The sequence below is a fragment of the Oryzias latipes genome, chromosome 5 (genome assembly GCF_002234675.1).
Source record: "Oryzias latipes chromosome 5, ASM223467v1".
Classification (NCBI taxonomy): Eukaryota; Metazoa; Chordata; class Actinopteri; order Beloniformes; family Adrianichthyidae; genus Oryzias; species Oryzias latipes.
The window spans coordinates 15229175-15250187 of record NC_019863.2 but is presented as its reverse complement, the minus strand read 5'-3'; the positions used below and the strand labels follow the sequence as shown (position 1 = coordinate 15250187).

Below are 21013 nucleotides of genomic sequence, written 5' to 3'. Positions count from 1 at the left end.
CTGTGGCAGTGTAGTTGCAGAGGTCCGAATGCATTATGGCACATAGATTCCTCTGATAAACTTAAACCTTATGGCATCACCATAAATGGCTGCATTGATGGATTTAGCCGGCACGTAATGTGGAGCCTTAATCAGACAACTTCATTTTCAAAAAGGCATGGCTTTTTCCTTGTACAATTGTGACTTATTTCATAATTGTATGAATTTTTATGGTGGCAATTATACTCCGCTGTAAATAAGCTATCTAGAAAACAGTTTGGAATTTGTAGCCGTCTACTTTTATGTTTAGGTAATCAATATCAATGCTAGAAATGCTCTTGACCAAGAAAAACAGAACAATTCAATTTTATGAGCTGCAGTTCTTGCATTCTAATACAAAAAGAAAGGGGAGTCATTGTAAAATGAATTATTTAAAAGGTTTTTTTTAATCCTATGTTTCGGAATCTATTTACTGTGATGAAATTATGCTGGAATCTATCAACAGCTCCTAGATCCTGGACTACGCTTCTGTTGAAAACGTTATTCCCTGTCAGTGCGTTGATGGCCAACTGTTTTCATGTCACTTTTAGGGATTCAATTTTGAAGTACTTGACGGCCCCATTGAAAAATGAAAGTGATTGCAAGCCAGACGCCACTTCATTATTTGTGGGCAGACTTGCATTTATATTTAGAATGTTTTAAATTGAAGTAGGTGTAATCAGCAATTACTTTGGTTTAAATGGACATGTTTTTACATTATTAAATCTTATTTTTTGCATAATGGCAGGTCATAAGTTAAACAGGAAACTAATTATCAACTGTGTTTTGTTTGAATTAAACATAATCTGTACTTTGTGTGAGAATTGTTTTGTACATTTCCTTCGTTTCCCATCTATTGTGACTCATCTTGAAGTCAGTATTGTTTAATGAGCATGTTCATATGTGTGTGTGCAAAACCAATACATGTAGGTGCCAGGAAGCGGCCAGGCGAATGTGGAGAAAGCCTTGAAGCAGTTTGCTCAGCTGGTGAATAACAAGGTTTTCCTGCTGACATTCATCCGTACACTGGAGCTGCAGCGCTCCTTCTCCATGCGTGACCGTGGTTATGTGGCTTCCCTCATCATGACCGCCCTGCAAAGCCGGCTGGAGTACGCCACGGACATCCTCAAGCATCTGCTCTCAGACCTTATAGAACGCAACCTGGAGAGCAAGAATCACCCCAAACTCCTCCTCCGCAGGTATAAGTTCCTCTTCATGAATGTCACTTCACTAATGTACTGTTTTAATGGCTAAGGGAGGTGAGTTCAGTAAATCCCAGTAGCTAAAGGTTAGGTTTAGTAGGTTAGTCATGTGCATATTTCAAAGCAAAGCCTTGTTTTTTTTTTTTAAACTGCTCTGGTTGTGTTTTTAAACAAGAATTTTTCTGCTTCAAGTGCCACCAGTTCTGATCAGTGCTGCTTATCTTTGGGCATAGATAATTCATGTGTGCATTGTTCTTTCCAGCCCAGTTACCACACCTCCAATGGATGAGCAACTAGGCCAGTGATGGAAAAACCCAAGTTTTGCGCAGCCGTGTGAAGCCTTTGGTTAGAGTCTGAGACTGGTAGAATGAACAGACAGGTGAAAGACAGGACTGTTGGAAGAGGTAGAGAGTGGGATGGACTGGCAGAGGGAGAGAACCTAATGGGGAAGAGAGTGTGCAGCAGTGACTGAGCTGTTGTCAGTCTGACTTATCTTCTGTGTGCCCCTCATGAAACATTCAGCTGTAGCTTACATTTCTTCCCCGTCACCCTCTCCTGTCCTCTTTTTTTCCTACCTCTTTCCCGTTTTTTCCCTCCATCTCTAGTTATCAACCGACTGCTCAATGGCCGTATTGAGCAGGTTTGTTTTTTGTTTGAACGCAGGAGGTCTCAGTCAGAATGGTACCCTCAACTCTAAAGAATGAGTTCTCATGGAAATAACACTTTGCACTGTAGTCATTTTTTGGGTATCTCATCAATAACAACCAATACGGTGAAGATGTTAGTGCAGGTATGCTCCAGCAGATTTGAAAAGAAGAGAGTTTAGCTTTGCAGCTGCAAGCTTTTCAGTCAGATTTAAATTTCGAAGAGCTTCTAATCTGATTTAGTGCTGCACTTTTAAATAATGCACTTTCCAAAATCCTTCCAGTCTCATGTGAAAGCAGCTAGGCAAAGACACTGCAAGAATGAAGCCGAGTCAAAGACGTTTAAAGCAAATGTGTTTTGTTTTCAAAATTATGCCACAATCCAAATATATTTCACACCAGCACCACTGAGCTTTACAGCGCACTGAAGTTTTTGTCCTCAGAGATGAAAAGGCTGGGGAGGAACGCAGCATCTTGTCAACTCTCCATGTCCTATCTTCTGGTTGCAACACTGTCAGGCTTTTACGGTCTAAAATTAAAAGGAACAGCCAAAGCACCTGCTGGGCTCTCTGTGGGACGTCTCTTCACAACAACTGAGGGTTTTTTTGTTTTCTTGCAGAACGGAGTCGGTGGCAGAGAAGATGCTGACAAATTGGTTTGCCTTCCTGCTTCACAAATTTCTCAAGGTAAAGGGAAACCTTTATCTTACCTTATTGCTACAGGTGACAGAGAGAAGCATCGCACCACTGCCTCTTACAATGGCATGCATTGATTTTTTTAATAGACTAATATGCATCCCTTCAAAGTAGCAAAGAATTTACCGGCCTAATATTGACAGGCTTTATACTCGCTGCAGAGAGATAATGTTGCCAGTGAGGCTGTAAACTTATCTTCACTTTTTGGGACACCATAGCTTCATAACATTTGATGTGTCATGCTCTAGTTGCAGAGTAAAACAATAACAAATCTCTTTCCTTTCACTTGACTTATTTCCTGTCTTCAATTTTTTTCTCTTCTTTCCACCTAATCCCTTGTTTCCTTTCTAAAACAAAGGAGTGTGCTGGCGAGCCTCTCTTCATGCTGTTCTGTGCCATCAAACAGCAAATGGAAAAGGGGCCCATAGATGCAGTCACGGGAGAGGCGCGATATTCCCTCAGTGAAGACAAACTCATCCGCCAGCAGATTGAATACAAGACGCTTGTGAGTCACAAAGGCATTCGTGATGAAAAAAAGTCCCACATTTTGTCTCTTTTAATTTTTTAAATATTGGTTAGGAGCCCTCACAGAATCACAGAACTGTTCCACATATCCAGACTGGGAATGCAGTGATAAGAATGTTCTGTTTAGATAAAAGATATGTGGACAAATAATCTCACTTTGCCAAATTTCATCAGATCCCAATTCATTATCAAACCGAATACTAAGGAGAAAGTCTAGCTTTGACCCTTATTTTTAAAATCTGTCATTACGTTTTCACTTCTTGTTTAAAAACAAAGTATTTCTTACCATAAAGGAATACTTAGGGCATTTTTTGAAGTGTGTGAAGAAGGTGTATACTCAGAAAAAGAAATGCTCTCGATTTGAAGAATACAGGAGGCTGGAAGCCAAGTTAGCCACCAAAAGAGAAGATTTTGCCTGCTAAACCAATTCAGTTTCATTTATGATGTTGCAACAGAGAAAGGTACCAATCCCTGATATCCACAACAACTTTCCCAAGGGCTTCCAAAAAGAGGCTTTGAGAAATCATCTCTCTCCTTTTCCATTAGAAATATAAAACTGTGTTGATTTCTGCAACTAAAAACATTCATTGAAGCCTCACATTTGTCATGTGATCAAGTCTGACTAAGTAACAAAAATGAAAAGGTAGACAATTACATATTTTTGTGGTAATTAAAATAACGATATTGCATCTGCAGAATTCCATTTGGCTTATGCAATTGATAGTTACACGATGATGATGTATTTTACATTTCTATTAAAATGGAGCTGGCTGGGTTCCTCTGGCAGCCCTTTCAGCTTTAGCTGCAGAGCAAAGCCAGCCAGCGACAGGATGACACCTCTCTGATCGCCATGCTGGAGGGTGTGAGAGGCTGTGTCTCATTACTTGTTTAATGCTCCTACTGGAGCTGCACAGCTTCATCCTGAAGGTGTGAAATTACATTTCAAGCCAAGATGCTCTGCACCAGGACAGTTTGGTGGGGAGCAGGTAATGAACGGAGTGCCCAAACAACACCTCACTCTGCCTTTTTATCTGGCTTTCCCTACCTTGTGTTCTGTCCTGGTTCCCCAGACGCTGAGCTGTGTGAACCCCGACAATGAGAACAGCCCAGAAATCCCTGTCAAGGTGCTCAACTGTGACACCATTACCCAGGTGAAGGAGAAGATCCTGGATGCCGTGTACAAGAACATGCCGTACTCCCTGCGACCTCGAGCTGCAGACATGGATCTAGGTGTGTCCCTGAAAGACTTTTTGATTTTATATTCTCCGAAACAAATATGTCCTGACACATTAGCTGTTGGAATAGGGGCAGGTGAGAAGAAATTACCTGAGGATCAAGGATCTCTATATAAACAAAGGCTCCACATTCATTTCAGTCTCCCATCAGAGCCAAACTCCAGCAGTGACATTAAACCTTTCTGACAGCACACCTACACTCAGCCTTGCACCCACCTCTTGACATCCAGTACTGAATGATGTGGAACAAATCCAGGTGACATGCACTTTCAAAGGGAGTAAATAAGACACCTTGTTTGTAGGATTCGTCGCTGCTTTGGGCTTGTAGTTTTGCACCTTCGGGGGGTGCTGCAGGATGAGGTTTCATAGAGAATGTTTCCTCCTAGCACCTGAAATGAAAACAATTTAATTTTTTTTTTTGTCTTTTTTTCCTATAACAATAGAATTGTCAAAACAGGCTGCAGTCTGTGACATTTGCACTCTTGTGCTCAACAGGCTCCAAATTATTTCTAGAATCTACATTATGCAGAGGGTTAATGCAATTTGTCTGGGTTTTCAGACAAAATGATTGAACTTTTTTAAAAAAATCTATCAGGTATGTGGAGTTCACATCTACACAAAGTGTCTTTATTCAACATTGTATTATTCTACAGAGTGGCGCCAAGGGAGAACAGCTCGAGTGGTTCTTCAGGACGAAGATATCACAACGAAGATAGAAGGCGACTGGAAGAGGCTCAACACACTTATGCACTACCAGGTATAGAGATGAAATTAATAGGAAAGATTCAGTTAATTTTTTCATGACATGCAAAACTTATGCTATGAAAATCTAATAAGGTCAGCAATGAAAAAGGATTAAAATGACACGAAAACCTTGTGAAAATTCATTTGGTCCACCTACATAAAGGAAATTTTCAAAATGTACTGCATCCTTAGAAACTGAAACTTCAAACCTTTTTTGCTACGTCTTAGGCCAACCTTCAGTTGCCTTAAGCAAACAGTGTTTTGATATGAAAGCTGAGAAAAAGGATAAATAGACCTTGTGCAGACACACTCAGCTGAACTTGATCCTTTGCAACACTTTATTCAGCCCTTCAGTCTGAAAACACGTCAAGGCTTTGGATGAGTCACTGTGCTTTTGACCATTGATTGTTTCTTCTGACCATCAGTTCCGGGTCTCTTCTAAACATAAAAAAAAAAAACGATAAATCAACTTTTTCCTATCCAGAAACTTGGTTTTAAGGGAAGATGTTGCCCTCCTGTATTGCAAAAGAAACCCATTAACAATCTACTTTTGACATTTGGATCCGTGAAGTTTTAGTTTTTTTAGGAGTGAAGTTTTAATTCTTAGCAGTTTTTTTATAACTTTGAGTCATGCAGACGAACAATATAAATTGCCTTTGCCAAGTATTGAGCAGTTTATTACGTGAATAAACCATTAGATTATAAATTAGACTACAATAACCATCAATCTATTGATCGTTCTTTACACGAGTTTGGTTTTAAGATCTGATACTAGAGCCGCATGATTTCATATATTTATAATAAACTGCAATGTTTCCATTTATTTATAAAAAGATTCTTATGTAGAATATATAACAAAAAGATAATTCTGATACTATGCTACTCCAGTTTAGACAGCCTTAGACGGAGTAAATGAACTGACTTTAGTGGTGATACAAATTTGATTTTAACTGTAAAAATATGTCTTGATCTGCTTTTTTTGCAGCCACAGTCATAATTCACAGGCACATTATCACTTTTTAAATAGTACAAAAGTATCTGTTTTGAAGCATTAGTTTTTGGTTAAAGTACTTTAATTTGAAACAAACATAAGAAATGTTTTTTTAGTGTTTCTAGAAAGTAGTGTTTGGAAAATGTCAGAAACCTAAGACATTGTGGGTGTCAGACATAAACACAGCAAAGATGTCATTGCTAAATTGTATTCACTGTCATTATTTTTCCAGCGATCCATATTCATGCCAATACAATATCTAAATATGTCAGGCTTTGCTCCACTGTGGCTTTGGGCAGCCACAAAGAACTTTATTTTGAAATAACATTTCACATGTGGAATTTCCTTCCTTTGGCTTAGTTTAATGTGAAGAAGTGGGGGGGAGCACAGTAACAGAATTTTTACTACATTGATGTTTTTCAACTGTACTCTACTGTAATATATACAGTTAAAAAAACAAAACAAAATCTGATTCTGGTTTACCAGAAAATTACTTTCTGGCTTTTTAAAAATCATTTTTTTGTTCTTCTCTTTTATTTTTTAACTGAGAATAGTGCTTTAAACGACAGGCTTGGCCTTTAAAGGACATGAAAGACGAAAAGGCTGGGGGAGAACGCAGTATTTTGTGACATTCATATTTGTGCCGATTTTCAGTCCTTGGTTTTCTGTCTCAAATAGTATTTTAAATTCCTGTCATTGTTTCTTTTGGTCAAAGCGAAAACTCACCAAGACTTCACCTTTGTGTCCCAGGTTTCTGAGCGCTGTGTGGTGGCCTTGGTGCCCAAACAGATGTCCTCCTTTATCATTCCTTCTTCTGCCAGTTTTCCCCGCAGTGTCAGCAGATACGGTCAGTGCTGTTGAAATAAATAAATACGTGTGTTGAAATAAGTGTTGAAACATCATGTCCTGTCAAACAGTGGTCTTTTGATAAGCACAATTTCACAAAAACAATAAAATACAAATATAAGAAAATGTTTAGGGGAAAAAAGATACTGTTTTATTAAAGTTCGATCCAGCACTTGTGTTGTAAAGTAAAATAAGTCTAGTCATATTTCAGAAAGTGAAGGTCATGCTAATGTTTACTTTTATTTTTTTTTATATAACACAACAAGGCAGTAGAAAGGAGTTAAGATAATTAAAATGAGTTGCAGGAAGTAAGGACCAAAGCTCAGCTACATAATGCAGCTTTACTGAATTCATCACCATGTGACATTACCATGGAAACCACTGACATAATGACTGCAGCTGATTATTCACTCATATCCCAGCTGCTCAGCTGCAGACTACAATAAAGACAAACAGCCTTAAATTGAAATCTGAGAAACAGTTGGAACTTTCTCTTTTTTGACTCATTTGACAAAACAATCACAAATCCCCACAAAAAGTGGCTTTCATGCTCATTTTTATCCCATTTGGCAACCTAGGTGTGGATGTTCCCTTTCGCTCCACCCCCACCAGTCCTGACAGCCCCCACTCCCGTGTGCCCATGCTGACCCCTGATCTGGAGAGCGGGGTCAAAGTTTGGCACTTAGTCAAGAACCACGACCACGGGGACCAGAAGGAGGGCGAACGAGGAAGCAAGATGGTGTCTGAGATCTACCTGACAAGACTGCTAGCAACAAAGGTGCCGCGCAATGTGTACACTGCATCAAAGTGACAGATGCAGTGAATCATACTGAGAGTAAACACAGGCACTCAGTTCTCTGCATACAATTTCACAGATTTAGAGGCAACTTTTCTTATTTTGAGCTTATTATCATTAAACAAATTTGAATTTCTTTAGGTTTTTAAATGTTAATAAAACCATAAACCTTACATTTTGCCCCTAAAGGTATAGATACTATAAGCTTAAATTCTTTGGTCTTTCCTTTGCTCTGCAGGGGACATTGCAGAAGTTTGTGGATGACCTGTTCGAGACATTGTTCAGTACCGTCTGTCGGGGGACCGCCCTCCCCCTTGCAATCAAATACATGTTTGACTTCCTTGATGAGCAGGCAGACCGCCACGGCATTCATGATGTGGATGTTCGGCACACATGGAAGAGCAACTGGTGAGGGAGATTTGGGTCTTGATCTTAGCTCTAGGGCTTGTTTCGTGATGTTAATTTATACTTATATTCCATTTTTACTTTAAAACAATATATTGTTGTATTTTTAAACAAAAGAATGAAATAGAATGTCATTTGTTAACCTCTCTGAACATGTAAATTCATGCGTGCAAAGTATAACCTTGCAGCTATTAAAATTCCTTGACATTTTCTCAGTCTTGCAAACATTTCCAAAGGTCTTCTGATAGAGCATTTTACGTCTTTAAAAATATTTCTGCTCATTTCGTGAGAACACAACCCTCGGTGGACTTAAATAGAGTTCAAAATGTTGCCTTGGACTTTAGTATACAGCTTGGTTTTACTCTTACTTTAATTTCCAACAAAGCTCAACAAAAGCTTCATTCCAATGTTAGATTTTTCTCATCAAATTTGTACTCAAGTAAACTCAAATAAAAGTAAAAGTTGTTATGTGTAAGTGACAAAACACCTCAAGTACCAAATAAAAGTTTAAATTGTAACTTCTAGTTTATAGTCTCATCAGGCAAAAATAAAACTATATTTATGGGCCATTTCTGGTGGGTTTTTTTTTAAAAACTGCAATAAAAATCAGAAGAACCTGAGATGATATTGACAACTCCCTTGTCTCCCGTCATTGAGGCAACACTAAGGCTGTTACTGATCTGCAGAGTAAATGGTACAAAAAAAGTATTTAGAAATAAATACTTAAAAACCAATTTGAGTGGGAGTACTGGCTCTTCATTTTCTAATCTAATCAAGTACCGGTAGAAGGGGAAAAAGTGTGGGAAAATATGTATCCGGAGTATATTAGCTCTTAAAAGTGACTGAAATAAATGTATATGCATAATTTAACTAATAATTACTGATAACCAAATAATATAAAAAAAACGAACGCATTAGAAAATGCTTGCCCCTAACCCATTTTGTAGTAGTTTCTTTTTTTCAAGTGTTCTAGAGTTGTGTATGGTGCTCTTCAGGGCACCTTGTAACTACACACATTTTTCATCACTTATATAATTTTTTGTACAATTTTTTGCAGTCTTCCTCTCCGGTTCTGGGTGAATGTCATCAAAAATCCCCAGTTTGTGTTTGACATCCATAAAAGCAGCATCACAGATGCCTGTTTGTCTGTGGTGGCACAAACATTTATGGACTCTTGTTCAACTTCTGAGCACCGCTTGGGAAAAGACTCGCCCTCCACCAAGCTACTCTATGCCAAGGACATACCACATTATAAAAGCTGGGTTGAAAGGTTAGTACAAGGTTGAGTGCATGTGCACAAAATAAAAAATGGTTTGAAGAAAAAAGATTAAATGTGATTACTTTCCTAAAATTGTTGAATAAGGTCACAGATAGAAGACATTTTAGAAGCCCAATTTGGGAGAATTGTCCATGTATCCCTTGATGAAAATTGCAGTTACTGTGATTTCGAGAAGCCTAGACAGCTACTGCACCTAGTAAGTGGTTGCTAAAATGTAAGTTTTTGTCCAGGTTAGCAGATTTGTTCATATTTTTCACACGTTGACGGCTTTCATGTTTAATAAAGAATTTTACTTTGTAATGTTAATTTCTACGTTTGTTGGTTTAGTTTTAGGACAAGAATGTTTTTAAATTTGGGTCATAGTAAAATCTCTCTTCAAAGATTCTGCTATTCATAGAATTCATAGGAGTTTTTCAGTTTCTCAAAATGAACTGCAAGTAATCATACAATTAAAGTTTCGGTAATTAATTATCACAGTAAAACACACAAACAGCTTCAGTAAAATAATGTTATCTTTACCTTATTTCTAAAAAAAACAAAAAAAACTTTTACATCAACACTTTTGATCTATACATAAAAAGATTCACCAAGAAATTGTTTGTGTTGTTACTTGCATCACCTTGGTGTGAAATCCTGCCGACAGTGCTACAGATTAGACAGGCGTTTAAACAAACTAGTTTTAAAATCAGGTTAAGTGGAATTTCAGAGAAAGTTCCAAAGATGATTCATGTTGAACTTTAAAAACTGTCAAAAAAATAAACATAAATACAACTTCATGTCTTATGGATGTTCTAATATTATACCTGTATGCGTATCAGCACCAGATAAGTAAGGGTTAATGGCCGACGAAGTGTGCATTATCACTTTTTAACGCACGCCGTGGAAGCCTGAACGGTTGCTTCTGTAAAGTGCGTTAAAAAGTGATAATGCATTCTTCAAAGGCCACTACATTAACCCACTTATACCATGGTCACTTACAAAAGAAATAAATGGTAACCAGTCTTCAGTTTTTTTCACAAAAAGCCGACTATTTGTTACGTGGTGCATCTAGTCACAGTAATTTGACAAGGCGCCGCACCACCGCTGCAGTCAAGATTCGGAGATATAAAATGATATATATATGGTGATGGGTTGAATAAAGCATCAGTTCAGAGAGAAAGTTCACCTCTTACCACTTGTTTTTGTCCAGATGATGAAGCTAAAGGTTGTTTTAAAGAACCCAGTGCAGTGAAACAGAAGATTTAAGATAGGTGACCGGAACTTCTTTTTAGGGGCGTGTGGCTATCACTGCGTTACCACGTTTTAATGCACACCCAGCAGCCAATCAGAATCGAGTATTCACTTGGACCATGGTATAATCACATTTAGTCCCTGCACATGCAGCAATAAGGAGTTAGATGTAGTTTAAAAACAATACAGAACTGCATATTTTATTTGTGTATATGATGTTATGTTGACAACATGTCAACATTAACCGGCGGCAGTGACTCAGGCGGTTAAACAAGTCGTCCAATCCTCGAAGGGTCGGTGGTTCGATTCCCGCTCCTCCTATCAGTCTGTCAGTCTGCCCAAGGACAGCTGTGGCTGCATTAGTAGCTATCCATCATCAAGTATGAATGAGGAGTGAATGAAGACTGGACACACATTGCTTGAGTGTCTGGAACAGCGCAGATGAATCAAATCCGTTAAAGTTTGAGTTCTGCTTAGGTACAAAAAAATCTGGTCATTGCAGGAGTCAATAAAGTTTTGGTTTGGTCTTCTGTTAAAATGTCTCTCTGATTCTAAAAAAAAGAAAAAGAAAAAATGAAGAGTTCTCTCTACCTGTTATGTTAAGTATTTCACACACAAAAAGAAGAACTCTCTTTCAGTTCAGCTCACATGCTGCCATCTCCCATCAACCATATATTTAAAAAAATGGTGAAGTTTGCTTTCAATTTATAACGTTCACGCTGCAAGCTATTTCATTTGTGACTGATACTTTTACACATTTGTCCTACTAAAAACCACTGGTACAGACATTTCCATCAAGGGGGATATTCCCTCAACTTTTCAACACGATGGACTACATTTGATTGAGCAGAAAAGCTTTAGCATGCAAGACTGTGTCCTTAATGCTGACTGTGTGTCTCCTTTCAGGTACTACGCAGACATCAACCGCCTACCTGCCATCAGTGATCAGGATATGAATGCCTATCTGGCTGAACAAGCTCGCCTTCACTCCAGTGAGTTCAATGTGCTCAGTGCTCTCCATGAGATCTACACTTACGTCAGCAAGTACAGCCAAGAGGTGAGGCTCAGCCGGCGCACAGACTCACTTTCCAGATAGAAGTTAACACTTAATAGTTCTTAACCCTAAGCCTACTTTATCAAAGAACTGATGGAAAATTCAATTTTTGAAATTCAATTATTTTTTAAACCCTTTGATAAAATTCGTATAAAGGTTTTACAATAAAAAAATTTCAATTATGGTACTGTGGCTGATTTGGTAATTTTTTCCCCACAACAATTTTAGTTTAAAATACAAAAATATTAGCACGTGTGTTCAGAAAAAAGGGATGGGCTGATGTAATTTTTTCTGGCCGATACCAATAACCGATATTTCTGCTGCAAGTTTCAATAGATATTTGCCAATACTGAGACTTAAGTATCTACAGTAACACAAAGTTTAGATTTCCTTTTTGTTTCTTTATTAGAAATGCACAACTTTTCTTTTACTTGACCTTCACATTGTACTTGACCTTTTTAACGTACAGCAAAGGATCTTATAGGAACAAGCATTACTTTAAAACTTTCATATAAATATATCTGTTAGCATTCAGACCATTTATTGAATATTGGGTATAACTGTAAACCATAAGCTCCTTATTGCCAGGGATCTATTAGGAACAACATGTATCCCTATAAAAAATAACATTTACCTCAAAACAGTCAATAACTGACTATGACCATAAACATAAGCTTCCCAATCTTTTAGGAACAAGTATACAGTGCATACAAACAGTCAGAAGAATTCCAAGAGGATTTTTAATATCGGACAGATACAGATAACTCAAATTATGTAAATATCGGCCGATACCGATACTGGTACAGATATATCGCCCATCCCTAAAAAAAAAAAAAACACCTAATTTACCCACTGTCACAAATTTGATCCACACATTTTAACAAGCATTAACTAAGAGTTAATAATCAACACATTTTGCATTCTTTTAATAAAGCAAGTAGTTATTTTAAAAAAAGAATAACAATAGATGAGCTATCCTCACCTCAAAATTTTGAAAATTAGCATTTTTTTCTTGTTTTTGAGATTTCATGAAAGCAGTCATTTGGAAATGTCCTGGAAAAGCCCTTTTACTGCCCCTAGTGGAATGATGATGAACTACAGGGCAAAAAACAAGGACCAATTTAAATACAATTGGTTTTAAAAGAAAGTGTGGATCAAGCATTAGCATTAGAGGTCTCAGAAGGTGTATATCAAATGAGATACCAATGGTTATAAGGTTAACATTAACATTGGTCACATATTTGTAATAACAACAGATCACTCTATTTTGTTTCTTGCAGTTGACTGTTATCGCCTCACTTTAATTGCTCACATCTAAAGGGACTTGAACATATTTTCTGCTTTAATAACAAGTCATGAATCCCTCACTCTGGTTTATTCTTATAGTTTTCATTGTGTCACTTATAGCTACAAGAATTGGTATAGAAGCTGCGCTTTAAATCATTTTGCAGTTCCAAAGCTAGATATTTCTCTCAGGGGTTTGGTAACGATGGAAGTATGGTGAAAACTGAAACACAACTATTAGGCATTTAAATTATTGGGTTTCTTAAAATTAATGAACCTTCAATGATTCAGATTCAGTGCTTACTTTAAAACAAAGATTAAAATAAAAAGTGTTGTTCAAAAATGTAACGTTTTTGCAAAGACTAGTATTTAGGCAAAGGTTTACATCATATATTATTTTAAAAGTTTGTGAAGATCATTAGATTTAATAGTCTAACCTAACTTTTTACCGTCAAGTTCATCTGCATTTTAAAAGAAAGGATAATTTGAAACAAGCACTTTTCTTCAGGTCTAAAGGTGGCATAATACACGTTACATCTGCACTTGTGTCTTTACTTTTTTAAATATATATTTTTATGGTTTTCAGTTAAGGATTTTAACATCAGTGCATCTCGCTGTTGAGATTTTCCACATCTGAGTGTTTTTTTTCTGTCAGAAATACTTGTATGCTAATTGCCACAGGAGGGCGCGGAATGCTATCTTGCGGAGACGACAGCTCCCAAACTTTCTCTCCTGAACCAGCTGTCACAATTCTTAGATTAATTGGTGAACAAGTCAGTCAGAATGAATCGAAATACTGAAGTCTGTTGGAGCATAACTGTGTGTTGTCAAAGATGCTTTTATAACTGCTAAGTAACTTGAATTTGTAGAAAATAAAAGACTTAATAATATGAAATGTACATGTGATTTTTCCAACTTATTATAATTGATGCACATATTGTTACAAAGATTTTGGATAGAAATCTATGCATCTTATTCATTTGAGTAATGATAAACATATGTTTCTCAATCTTTTCAATGTATGTTTTTCTTTGTTCATGCATTTTAGATCATTGAAGCCCTCGAGCAAGACGAACAAGCCCAGAAGCAGAAGCTGGCATATAAAGTGGAGCAGATCACCTTAGTCATGTCCACAGAGAGCTGAAACAAATACACACCAAGACAGCAGCCCATGGACACACAGACACACACACACACACGATCCATATGCACACACTGTACACTGTGCACACTACAAATCTAACTGCAACACACTGGGGTCACAGCTTGACATCCCCGTGCATGCATATGTGCATGTATGGACATACAGGAATCGTTTAAGGCTGCAGAAGGATTGCAGATTTAAAAGACCTATAGTGTGAACACCTGGACACACAAACACTCAGATGTACATACACAAAACACAGCACACATTAAACAGCGGAGCATCCCAAAGTAAAACTTAAAAAATGTAGAGTCATTTTTTTTTATTCCTTAAAGGAACTAAGAGACAAACATCAACTTCTTCTCCAAATATAATAATGAGAAGATTTAAGTTATCATGGCTGCTTAACTCACCACCAACCTCATCTGCTGAAATGGTTTGTCTTTTCTGTTGGCTCTAGGACTAAGACTGTGTGGTTTGGCTGGAGTTCTGGGGAGATCTGTATTGTTTTATAAGATTTGATGAGACAAAACTCAAAGTACTTTTTATGAGTGCAAAGATGAAGGAACTCGACATTAACAGCTTGGAGTAACGTTGGAGTACCTATTCTAAAAAAAGGATGCTGGTTTTGTGCCGCTGACTCTTTCTGAAGGGCTCTTAGAGCCTTGTAACACTATTCTCTCCTCAGCAACAGCTGTCTAACCGACCAGCTTTTAAACACATTTAAATCTCCCTCTGACAAGGTTAGGGTCTAACTGTTTAATAATCCAACACACATACGTCTTAACTATCCCGTTTTAAATATATGGAGAGATATTTTTGGCCCACTCCTTGGCTTTTAGTGCCAAATATAATTTACCTTCAGTTTCATTCATGTTAAATGTTCCTGTAGAGGCTATTAATAAAACATGCCATTGTACGGAAGAGATCTCTCTCAGGATAGGGAATTTTTAGTGATAATCTATAGGCCACTAATTCCAACATTCAAAGATAAGTGGAGACCAAATTGAACTGCAGTAGACAGCATGATTAATTATATCATAGGCGTGATCGTGGATCAGATAAGCCAAACCTGGCCCTCAGCACTGCTCACTCACTGTCACTTTCTTCTCAGTTATCGTTTACATTGAGCTTAATACTTGAAATGCACTTGGTTTACAAGATACTAAGATAACTTGCAGCTCCAGTGAGGTAATCTGAATAGATTAAGTTTGATAAAGGCCTTTTATGCCTTATTGATTTTCCTAATATATCTAATATGAGCGTGACCTGAAAATGGAATGTGGGTAAAAAAGATTTTTGCTTTCCCGCAGACGTGGAGATCAAGAGCTGCAGCTAAGTGTTTGAGAGTTTCTTATATTTTGTAAACGTTTGTAGATATTTATTTTATGCTATATGATTATTGCTGACCCTTGTAAAGTCTGTCTTTGCTTTACATCTAAACTGTTTTTGTGTTTCATTTCAAAGGGTTTCATTTTGCATTCTGGTGTACATTTTTACCTAACAGCTTGTTGTATCCTTGCTGCTGTAGTTTTAGTGCCATGTTTGAACATTCAAGTATTTATGATAATTACAAAAAAGAAAGTCTCATTTCAGCAATTGCAGTGATGAAAGATAAATGCCTTTCTGTGCTTTAGGCCCTGTAATCGCTCATATAAATTCACAGCGATTATGATAAGATTGTGATATCTTTTGTGGTGCTGGTGATTTTACCGTTGCAGTATTTGTGGAGTTGTTACACTCCCCAAAGGACCTTAACTCATGTTGAAACAAAAGAACAAGATAAAATGAGATGAACAACAAATGCATTTCATGTTAAATGTTAAAATATTACAGAATTCATCTGTTTCATGTGTGGTTTGATGATAATAATTTATAAATGTGTTGTGCAATAATCTGTCTGACATTTAAACTGTAAGGTTTTTTAAGCTATGTATTACTGTATAAATACTGTACATAAAAAACACTCCTATTTTGCAAGCAAAAAGATTCACTTTTTACTGTTGTTATACATTAAATGCGCAACTGATGAAACAGATCTTTTCCATTTTTGTTGAGTTTTCGGTACATCATAAAAGAAATAAATATGAACATCCAAAGAAAGGTTCTATAAGAACTTTTCCCTGCCAAGTTGCATAGAAAAAAGCAAAAAAACATTAGTGCATGTAATCACCTTATGTCTCATCCATCTTTTTGACAGGGATTTTGTTTCGCATTTTGGAACGAAATGCACCAGTCGCTATTGTAAGATGTGTTTTTTTAAAGGCCTGTGTGAACCCTGCCGCCATAACTCAATAACGTTTTTTTCTTACAATGTAAGTGGGCTTTCAGCATACTAATTCAATATTTTGAGGGTTTTGCTTTTTTGTGAAATCCCAGCAGTAGATCCATCATTCAATCTCTATAGTTTTATTTTAATGCAATTGCATGCCCGACAGCCAAATCACATCAAAGCAAATGCTCCAACTGTTGAAAATATAGATGAGAAAACAAACATCCTAGCTGTGCCTGTTAAACAAAATGTTTTATACCAAAGGACTAACATTACTAAATGTATCAGCAAAATACTTTTTTTTCCGTTTTTATTTTGTATATCCTAAGAAAAGTTTCTCAAAATGACTATGCAACCAGCAATCCAAATTTTATAAAAGATAAAGAAGCGTCGTTCACATTTGGCAGAGATTTAGTCAGATGCTTGGCTGGATTTCAGTAAAGCCTTCCATAAGAAGAGGGCACTGTGTTTCCAGCCCATACACTAGCAAAGCCTATATGGAACAATCAATTGGAACGTGTTTATCTGGTTTGTACACTCAAAGACAAATATACACAGTGAACAAATCATTAAAAAGTAGTTTCTCTCCTTTATGGGATTGGGTTTTTATTTAGTGCTAAAAGTGCTTTATTTGAATCCTACAAACGGGCAGTTTTGGTATTGCATACAAAGGTATGTATGAGGTATGTATGTATGTATAATGTAGAGGATTCCATGCTTAAAACAAAATAAAGCAGCAAGCTTATGAAATAATAAATATCCTGGCAGAAATGTGTTTGAACTGCATAAAGAGCCACCATTCAATGAACAACTACTCAGAATGAGGAAGAAGGATGTCGCCATCATTCCCTGACAATATTTGGTGTGACATATAGGGGCTCTCTAGCACTTGCCATAAGGAGCATTAATTCATTATTCATGTGGAACCCTTAGGGTTCTGTGGCAAGCTGAACAAGGAGGAAAGAGATGGAGGATTCTATCACCAGCCACGGTTCCCCAGTCCTACCTGTCAGATCCAGGATGGGGTGTCTTCACTGTGTCCAAGGGTCTTTTGTACTCCTGCCAGGCTTTAACCCCCTCATGGTGCCTTTCTGCTTTCCTAACTCATCAATTTACAGCAGCCAACTGTTTCTTCTCACTTATGTCTCGTTCATACACAACGGCAGAAATGAGGATCATCACAACTCACATTTCTTCTGCTGACAGCTAAGAGAACTGCAGGATATTTTCTTTGTAGACTCTGGTAGGATGTGACCAGACAGGTTTATGAAGCTGCTGCTGCCGTCACAAATTATTCTCACATCAAACTCTGATGGTTGTCATAATATTTCATCCTGCCTTGAACAAAATTGATCTAATTGAAATTTATATGCAGGGCTGGGTAACAGTGCAACACTTCATTTCTCGCTGGTGCTTTGCTGCCAAGTACAGCAGATTGTCAGCATCTCCCTCTGATATGAGTATTTGGTTCTACAGTAGTGAAGATTCATAATGCTACATTATAAAGATATGTTTCACTCATCTTTTGAAAAAAATAGTCAACAAAAACGTCCCCCTTTTCAAATGACAGTTTAAAAAGTTTTTTCAACTGAAAATTTCTGCACACTGGCACTAAAACTAAATGCATAAATAATACAAGTAAGTTAAGGGATGCCTAAATAAGAGACAGCAATCCATTAAGCTCATTTATCAAAAATCCAATGTTGTTTTTAATGTATTTAGTACACTAATAATTTCTGAAGCATTACTGCAAATTGTTGAGGTGTCAAGGCTTCATCCTCCTGTTGCATTACCTGAATATATATATATATATATATATATATATATATATATATATATATATATATATATATATATATATATATATATATATATATATATATATATATATGTGTATGTATGTATGTATGTATGTATAAAATATTTTACATCTTGAGTGTAATCAACTTGCATAAAATTCAGAATATTAATGACATACTCCTGACAGTTTAGTTTTGATTGCTAACTAGTCCACTGGTGCCATCTCCTGGTTGAACCTTTATCATTTGTAAATTAGGGTTTATATTTTTGCTCGTCTATGGAAACGTATTATCTATATGAACCAAGTAAAGTTGGAAACAAAGATGTAATAGAAAAAAAAACTAAATTTAAGTAGCATGGGTTAGGCCTTTGTCTTTAAATATGTTTGCTGTGATATATGATACTTGTGTCTATGTGTACGTGTGTATGACTGTACTTAGAACACATAGAACACAGGATATAGAGTTATGTAGGTCTTGTTGCAGACATTTGAGAAACTCAGACGCATCTCTATGTCAGGAAGACCCACAAAGACATTCCAGTAGCACGTTTTGTTCTGGGAAGGAGTGACCTCATCGGTTCGATCCCCACCCCCCCTCTTTTCCTTCTTTCTTGGAGGGGTGAGGCCATGCTGCTTACTCAGAAAAGTAACGGTCTACATTTTCTGCTGTTTAAATTTAAATCTCCACCCACTGTCCCTCCTCCCCACCATTCCCTCAATTTTACCTCCTCAACTTCCCTCTCACAAGAAATCACTTCAAGACAGACTCCCTCCTACGCAACCAATCAGTGAGCTTTGTGAGATTTATGGCTCCCATTTTCAAAGCTCAATAAATCCTATATTACAACGGCTTTGTGTTTGTGACTGTTTGCTTACTATGGAATAAAAAGAAAGTCATTCTGGCTCGGGTGTAGTTTTTGCCTTTTCCAATTGGAACATAGGTTGAGAATAACAAAAAAGAGAAAAATGTATTTACTTTATTAAAAAACAAAATTTCTCCTCTCTGTATATTTTCATTACTTTAGTCCCAATGAAAATAATTGCATAGTGAAGGATTTTAGTCGTAGTAACATGAAAACTATACAAAATTGAACTTTGTGAGATTTACCAAACACACCTTAAAACTGTTTAATTTCACTGTTCCAGAACCTTCAAAATCAAAGCTACATCTTCTAGAGTGAGGCCACAGATTTAACAAATTGTTCCAGATAAAAATAGGGTGACTGTAATGTTCATCAAAGGTACAACTAAACTGTAAGACACATAATTTTAAAAAAACACGAGTCCAGGAAATCAGTGCATGTATTTTAAATAATTTATATGTATGACGGTGCAGACAATAATAATTTAGAAGCTACAAAAAAGCAAGAAACTTTTTCCTCATAGACCTGTCAATTCTTCTTTGAGAGGTTTCAATTGTTACCTAAATTAATGGCACCTGTTTGAACTAGAAATCTGTGTAACCCTTGTGCTATCCTAGGCACTTTAAAATTTAAAAGAGACCTGTTCACTCCCTTAACCCTTGTGCTATCTTAGATGACCCCACCCTTACATTGACGTGTTCTCCCTACCATGACAAAGGTGGATAAAGGTGGAAAGATTTCATGTAATCCATGGACACCAGTGAGGTTCACAAATCATTGAAGAAAAAAGGTTCAGAGCACTGTGTAGTGGGTTTAGATGACCCAACTCCCAGTGTAAAATGCCTAGGATAGCACAAGGGTTACACAGACTGCAATCTCTCCACCATGACCAAAGGCCAAAGAGCTGTCTAAGGACACTGGGGACAAGATTGGAGACATGAACAAGACTAGGGTGAACTCATCCACAAAAAAACAAGTAACAAGGAGAGATCAGCGGTTAGAGTAAATATTATAAAATGGAATAAATGCAAGATAACTGACAATCTCCCTCCATCTGAGGCTCCATGCAAAATCATACTTAGTGGTGTACAAATAGTCTTGAAAAATGTGAGGAAACTGCCACCACATGGGGGACTCGAAGACAGGACCACAATAACAAATATCACTATTTGTAACAAACTGTGTTGTCTTGGGTTAAAATCTTGCTGTGCCATACGTGTCCCCCTGCTTAAGCCTTAGTCACAGGCACATGTACAGTCAGTCTTATGGCCTTTTTTTTAACTACCGGTAAGTTCAGATGCAATGGCTTGACTTCATCACATCATCTGGATGAATGAGAACCTTCACCGACAAGGGATTGGGATCGATTTTTCATGTTATTTTCTTGTACAAAATCTTAGTTGTTACACAATACGATTTTCTGGATTTTTTTTAATTGTGTGATCTAAATATGACTTAACAGTTTGCTATCTTGCCCCCATCCCCCACCCCTCAAAAAAATAATGGCCTTCCTTTGTCCCATTCTTCCCTGATCGTTTGCACAGTGTTGTCAGTCCTGTGAGTATATAGGTCTTGTCAGTACCTTCCTCTTGTGCTGGTCCATAATGTCTGCTACCCTGTTTCTCTGTGTACCCCTTCAGCTGGTTTTCAGGTTTCCCTGCTTGGCAGTGCCTTTTGGTATATTGAAAATCCCTTGCGTTTTGGAACACCCTGCCTCCCGTTTCTGCATTTGGGTCCTGCAACAACCCCATGACATAACAGAATGGACCAGCCTAACCTTTTTCTGGACCCAGTAGAGCGGGACAGGCTCGAGGCAGAAAGGACCCGGACATATAGGACTGTGGACCTACACCAGTCCCCCGCTCCTGCTTCGACGAGGAGTCGACATTCCGGTGGTGGTTCCGCACATGACTAGGCTCGCTTCTGCTCCTGAGGAGGTCCCAAACGATCCCGGTTCCTTCACGCCGACCGACTGCTGGCCTGAC

At 37.4% G+C, this 21013-nt stretch overlaps 1 protein-coding gene across 1 annotated transcript in view; it reads left to right on the top strand.

Moving 5' to 3' along the window:
* LOC101160644 (plexin-A2) overlaps positions 1-16128 on the top strand; it is a 74880-nt gene extending 58752 nt beyond the window's left edge. The window contains exons 22-32 of the mRNA XM_023954980.1: positions 949-1217; positions 2484-2550; positions 2918-3064; positions 4155-4314; positions 4973-5076; positions 6805-6901; positions 7479-7678; positions 7935-8104; positions 9159-9371; positions 11517-11667; positions 13997-16128. Coding sequence (XP_023810748.1) covers positions 949-1217; positions 2484-2550; positions 2918-3064; positions 4155-4314; positions 4973-5076; positions 6805-6901; positions 7479-7678; positions 7935-8104; positions 9159-9371; positions 11517-11667; positions 13997-14092 — 1674 coding nt within the window. The 3' untranslated portion in view covers positions 14093-16128. The remainder of the gene's footprint in view (positions 1-948; positions 1218-2483; positions 2551-2917; positions 3065-4154; positions 4315-4972; positions 5077-6804; positions 6902-7478; positions 7679-7934; positions 8105-9158; positions 9372-11516; positions 11668-13996) is intronic.
* The last annotated feature ends 4885 nt before the right edge of the window (positions 16129-21013 follow it).